Below are 6,230 nucleotides of genomic sequence, written 5' to 3'. Positions count from 1 at the left end.
AACTAATTTATGCAGCAGCCCAATCGCTCGCTCACAACTTGTTCCCTCTAAACTGAGTTAGTGTGAGCTATTTCACAGTTTTCTAGCCTCCGGCTCACACATTTTTGTCTCCGCTCAGGAAGGAGGGCTCCAGAGCAAACAAATTTATGCAGCAGCCCAATCGCTCGCTCACAACTTGTTCCCCTCTAAGCTGAGTTAGTGTGAGCTGGCTCACAATTTCTTAGCCTCCGGCTCACACATTTTTGTCTCCGCTCAGGAAGGAGGGCTCCAGAGCAAACAAATTTATGCAGCAGCCCAATCGCTCGCTCACAACTTGATCCCCTCCTCACAACTTGTTCCCCTCTAAGCTGAGTTAATGTGAGCTGGCTCACAGTTTCTTAGCCTCCGGCTCACACATTTTTGCCTTCGCTCAGGAAGGAGGCCTCCAGAGCAAACTCATTGATGCAGTAGCCCAATCACTTGCTCACAACTTAATGCCAGTAGCTCACAAAGTAGAATTTCTGCTTACAAGACTCCACAGCTTAGGCTAGGCACAGAGTTCCGAACGATCCAAGGCACTGTACAGATAGTTCTGGGCAACCCCCCCCACCCACTCCCCCCATCCCCACCTCCAAACTGTAATCTTTCGCATGCGTGGCCCGATCCTCTATGGTCCGCAGCTCTTCCAGGCTGAGTCGCTTGGCATAGAAGTGCGCCACCACTCGCTGCGGCTTCTCGGTGGCGTGGGAGCTCACGTGGTCGCACTCCAAGACACGCAGGAAGGCAGCGCCTGGACCCAGCTCTTCCCGGAGCTCACGGTTCAGACCGTCTTCCAGAGAGGCATCCTCCGAATCCACAAATCCGCCCGGGAAACCCAGGCACCCGTCAAACCTCATCTGCATCTGTAAAGGAAGGGGACAGCGACAGCATGGTCTGCATGGGAGAATTTCCCATTCAGGAGGCGGCCTTAAATGGAATCAGATCACTGCTCCATCAAGGACAATATTGCCTACTCGGACTGGCAGCAGCTCTCCAGGGTCTTAGGTAGAGGTCCTCCACATCACCGCCGGAGATTGAACCAGGGAACTTCTGCGTGCCAAGTAGAGGCCGTGCCACTGAGCCATGGCCCCTCCCCAGAATGGAACTCTCCCATGTAGCTGCCCTTTACTGAATCAGACCTTCTTGGTCCATCATGGTCAGTACTGCCCGCTCAGACTGGCAGCAGCTCTCCAGGGTCTTAGGTAGAGGTCCTTCACATCACCACCGGAGATTGAACCAGGGAACTTCTGCGTGCCAAGCAGAGGGTCTGCCACTGAGCCAGGGTCTCAGGTTGAGGTCTTTCCCATCACCTCCTGCCTGGTCCTTTTAGCTGGAGATGCCAGGGATTGAACCTGGGACCTTCTGCATGCCAAGCAAAGGCTCTGCCACTGAGCCAGGGTCTCAGGTTGAGGTCTTTCCCATCACCTCCTGCCTGGTCCTTTTAGCTGGAGATGCCAGGGATTGAACCTGGGACCTTCTGCATGCCAAGCAAAGGCTCTGCCACTGAGCCAGGGTCTCAGGTTGAGGTCTTTCCCATCACCTCCTGCCTGGTCCTTTTAGCTGGAGATGCCAGGGATTGAACCTGGGACCTTCTGCATGCCAAGCAAAGGCTCTGCCACTGAGCCAGGGTCTCAGGTTGAGGTCTTTCCCATCACCTCCTGCCTGGTCCTTTTAGCTGGAGATGCCAGGGATTGAACCTGGGACCTTCTGCATGCCAAGCAAAGGCTCTGCCACTGAGCCAGGGTCTCAGGTTGAGGTCTTTCCCATCACCTCCTGCCTGGTCCTTTTAGCTGGAGATGCCAGGGATTGAACCTGGGACCTTCTGCATGCCAAGCAAAGGCTCTGCCACTGAGCCAGGGTCTCAGGTTGAGGTCTTTCCCATCACCTCCTGCCTGGTCCTTTTAGCTGGAGATGCCAGGGATTGAACCTGGGACCTTCTGCATGCCAAGCAAAGGCTCTGCCACTGAGCCAGGGTCTCAGGTTGAGGTCTTTCCCATCACCTCCTGCCTGGTCCTTTTAGCTGGAGATGCCAGGGATTGAACCTGGGACCTTCTGCATGCCAAGCAAAGGCTCTGCCACTGAGCCAGGGTCTCAGGTTGAGGTCTTTCCCATCACCTCCTGCCTGGTCCTTTTAGCTGGAGATGCCAGGGATTGAACCTGGGACCTTCTGCATGCCAAGCAAAGGCTCTGCCACTGAGCCAGGGTCTCAGGTTGAGGTCTTTCCCATCACCTCCTGCCTGGTCCTTTTAGCTGGAGATGCCAGGGATTGAACCTGGGACCTTCTGCATGCCAAGCAAAGGCTCTGCCACTGAGCCAGGGTCTCAGGTTGAGGTCTTTCCCATCACCTCCTGCCTGGTCCTTTTAGCTGGAGATGCCAGGGATTGAACCTGGGACCTTCTGCATGCCAAGCAAAGGCTCTGCCACTGAGCCAGGGTCTCAGGTTGAGGTCTTTCCCATCACCTCCTGCCTGGTCCTTTTAGCTGGAGATGCCAGGGATTGAACCTGGGACCTTCTGCATGCCAAGCAAAGGCTCTGCCACTGAGCCAGGGTCTCAGGTTGAGGTCTTTCCCATCACCTCCTGCCTGGTCCTTTTAGCTGGAGATGCCAGGGATTGAACCTGGGACCTTCTGCATGCCAAGCAAAGGCTCTGCCACTGAGCCAGGGTCTCAGGTTGAGGTCTTTCCCATCACCTCCTGCCTGGTCCTTTTAGCTGGAGATGCCAGGGATTGAACCTGGGACCTTCTGCATGCCAAGCAAAGGCTCTGCCACTGAGCCAGGGTCTCAGGTCAAGGTCTTTCTCATCACCTCCTGCCTGGCCCTTTTAACTGGAGATGCCAGGGATTGAGCCTGGGACCTCCTGCATGTCAAGCAGAGGCTCTGCCACTGAGCCACGGCCTTTCCCCAGTGTTTACACATGAAAATGCCTTATACTGAATTAGAGCCTCAAAGGTTACGATGCCGAGCTGCAGACCAGAAGGTCTTTAGTTTGGCAGTTCGAGACCCGAGTGCCGCATGACAGAGTGAGCTCCTGTCCCTGGCCCCAGCTCCTGCTAGCCTAGCCGTTCGAAAGCAAGAAATTGCAAGTAGTTAAATAGGTACCGCTTTGGTGGGAAGGGAACAGCGTTCCGTGCGCCTCAACGTTTAGTCATGCCGGCCACACGACCACGGAGACGTCTTCGGACAGCGCTGGCTCTTCAGCTTGGAAACAGAGATGAGCACCACATCCCTGGAGTCGGATTCGACTACCTTTCGAGCCTGGGAAACATTTACCTTTACCATTACTGAACGAGTGACAGTGTGGTGTTGTGCTTAAGAGCGTCAGACTCTAATCTGGAGAGCCAGGTTTGATTCCCCACTCCTCCTCCACATGCAGCCGGCTGGGTGACCTTGGGTCAGTCACAATTCTCTCAGAGCTCTCTCAGCCCCACTTACATCACGGGGTGTCTGCTGTGGGGAGAAGAGAAGGGAAGGTGATTGTAAGCCACTCTGAGACTCCTTCAGTTAGTAGAGAAGTTGGGTATAGAAACTTCTGCTCCTCCTCCTGGCATTTCCTCAGGGATTCCTCCCTTTCTGACCACTATTTTGAATTGTTTTTATGTTATGCATTTATTCTGGCCCACGTTTTAGCTGTTTTAAGGGTGTGTTTCTTGTCGGTTTTAATTATTGTTACTATTTTATTAGGTATGTTCTGTTAAGCCACCTCGGTGAGCCTTGTTATGGCAAAAAGGCAGGGTATCGATTGGCTTAAATAAATCTTATAAATTCTCCAGCAAAATAATTTAAAAGAGAGGGTACAGTGCAAGATAGCTGAATTAGAATTCAGCACACAGTCGGCTCAACGAGAACTTGGGATTCCTCAGTCATTACAAGCGTTAATTCGTTTAGCCAGAACTATAGTGATTTCCAATTACTGCTTTTGTCAGTGGCCAGGATTTTCCCATTGCATCAGAACTGTGTCGTTTTCTATCTCCCTCTGGACTTCTGCATTTCACGACCTCTGATCCTGCTGTATACAATGATTTCTGCTCAACCTCCTATCTAAATGTTTGGTTTTTTTGTAGGTAACTTTATTTATTTTTTTGTTACACCTAAATAACTATAAAAGATAAGAAAAGGGGAAAAAAGGGGGGAAAAATAACAAACCCCCGGGATACAGGACAGTAAATGAAAATATAACTAAAAACCCAAGAAAGGAAGGTCTTAAACAATTAGTACTCAGTTAGTTATAAAACACATAGCTTTTTGTTTAAAACAATGAATTTAGGAGTTAGTGAGTCCAATTTTAGTAATAATCTGTTATCTTCTCAAAGTGTGCAAAGTCTCTTTTATCTTCTTCAGTATAACTCTTTGAGTTTTTGAGGGCTACTTGGGAACTCTCAGTCGCAGATCATATGTTTCCCTGGCCAAGCCTCCTTCTGCTCCTGCTGGGTCTTCGTCCGTTTCTTCTGTGCTAGCTGCTGTTAAGCCACTCACATCTGGCTGTTCCTCTTCTTTCGCTCCGAAGAACTGCTTCAACCATTCTTCTGCTTTGAAAACCGAATCAATCTTTTCTCTTTTCTCTTTATATTTAAATGTTTGACCCAGGATGACCCCGGAGCTGTAGGAAATTTGGGTTATTTGAAGCGTTGAAATAAGTTCTTTATAAGCTTTTCTCTTCTGTCGAACCTCAAACGGTGTGTCCTTTAGGACCCTGATGTTAACTGCTCCCAGTTGCAAGGGTTTGGCCGCTGTCGCTTTAAGAATATCATCTCGTGTTTGTCTTCGGAGAAACTTGACTACCAGTTCGCCCGGCATGTTGTTTTGCTTAGTATATTTAGAGTAAGCACGATAAGTCGCCTCGATCTCTGCCGCCGCTTCTGTCGGTGAACTGCCAAGCGCCGATGCGATTAGGTTAGTTGCCAGTTCTTTCAAGTTTTCTCCTGCTGATTCCGCCACCCCTTGGAACCTTAGGATCTTGTTAGATTTAGCCTGATCTCACCAGATCTTGGAAGCTAAGCAAAGTTAGCCCAAGTTAGTACTTGGATGGGAGGCCAGCAAGAAAGTCCAGGGTTGCTACGCAGAGGCAGGAAATGGCAAACCACCTCTGTTTGTCTCTTGCCTTGACCTGGATGGCCCAGGCAAGCCTGATCTCACCAGATCTTGGAAGCTAAGCAAAGTTAGCCCAAGTTAGTACTTGGATGGGAGGCCAGCAAGAAAGTCCAGGGTTGCTACGCAGAGGCAGGAAATGGCAAACCACCTCTGTTTGTCTCTTGCCTTGACCTGGATGGCCCAGGCAAGCCTGATCTCACCAGATCTTGGAAGCTAAGCAAAGTTAGCCCAAGTTAGTACTTGGATGGGAGGCCAGCAAGAAAGTCCAGGGTTGCTACGCAGAGGCAGGAAATGGCAAATCACTTCTCTTGTGTGTGTGTGTGTGTGTATTTTTGCATTTTGTATGTGTGTGTGTGTGTGTGTGTGTGTATTTTTGCATTTTGTATGTGTGTGTGTGTGTGTATTTTTGCATTTTGTATGTGTGTTCACGCACGTGCCCAGAAGTCATGACAACCTCTGCCAACTCCTCCTGGGGCACGGAGAACATTCAGAGAAGTGGTATTCCTTGGAGGTCTCCCATCCAAATACTTGCCCGGGTCGGTCCTGCTTAGCTTCTGAGATCTGACGAGATCGGGCGATCCAGACAATCCTCTTCTGTTCCTCTCTGGCCTTGACCTGCACGGCCCAAGCTAGCCTGATCTCATCAGCAATCAGAAGCTAAGCAGGGTCAGCCCTGGTTAGTACTTGGAGGGGAGACCACTCAGGAAGCTCAGGGTTGCTACGCAGAGGCAGGCAATGGCAAACCACCTCTGTGCATCTCTTGCCCTAACCTGGCAGGCCCAGGCCAGCCTGAACTCATCAGATCTCGGAAGCTTAGCAGGGTCGGCCCTGGTTAGTACTTGGAGGGGAGACCACTCAGGAAGCCCAGGGTTGCTACGCAGAGGCAAGCAAGGGCACATCCCCTTCCGCTTGCCCCTGCCTTGAAAACCCTACGGGATTGTCCGAAATCAGCTGTGACCTGACGCTGCTTACACACACTCAGTGAGCAAGGGTGTAGGCCTTCCAACTTCCCGGTGGGGTGCTGGGGCTGGGCCAAAGCCGTTGCTATCCTAGGTCCTTAAAAGGACCGGGGGCCCAGTGACCTCATAGGGAGTGTGTGTCAAGGTTTCAAATAGTACAAAAAC

General features: G+C 51.1%; 1 protein-coding gene across 1 annotated transcript in view; it reads right to left on the bottom strand.

Moving 5' to 3' along the window:
* The window catches only part of LOC107108063 (U8 snoRNA-decapping enzyme-like), an 8,663-nt gene extending 7,765 nt beyond the window's left edge, over nucleotides 1–898 (bottom strand). Inside the window, exon 1 of the mRNA XM_015408450.1 lies at nucleotides 609–898. Coding sequence (XP_015263936.1) covers nucleotides 609–881 — 273 coding nt within the window. The 5' untranslated portion in view covers nucleotides 882–898. The remainder of the gene's footprint in view (nucleotides 1–608) is intronic.
* Between the last annotated feature and the right edge of the window lie 5,332 nt (nucleotides 899–6,230).

The sequence above is a fragment of the Gekko japonicus genome, unplaced genomic scaffold, assembly GCF_001447785.1.
Source record: "Gekko japonicus isolate JY-2015 unplaced genomic scaffold, Gekko_japonicus_V1.1 scaffold6964, whole genome shotgun sequence".
NCBI classification, from domain to species: Eukaryota; Metazoa; Chordata; class Lepidosauria; order Squamata; family Gekkonidae; genus Gekko; species Gekko japonicus.
Note: the sequence above shows the minus strand (reverse complement) of the source record. Positions and strands in the feature narration are given on the sequence as shown.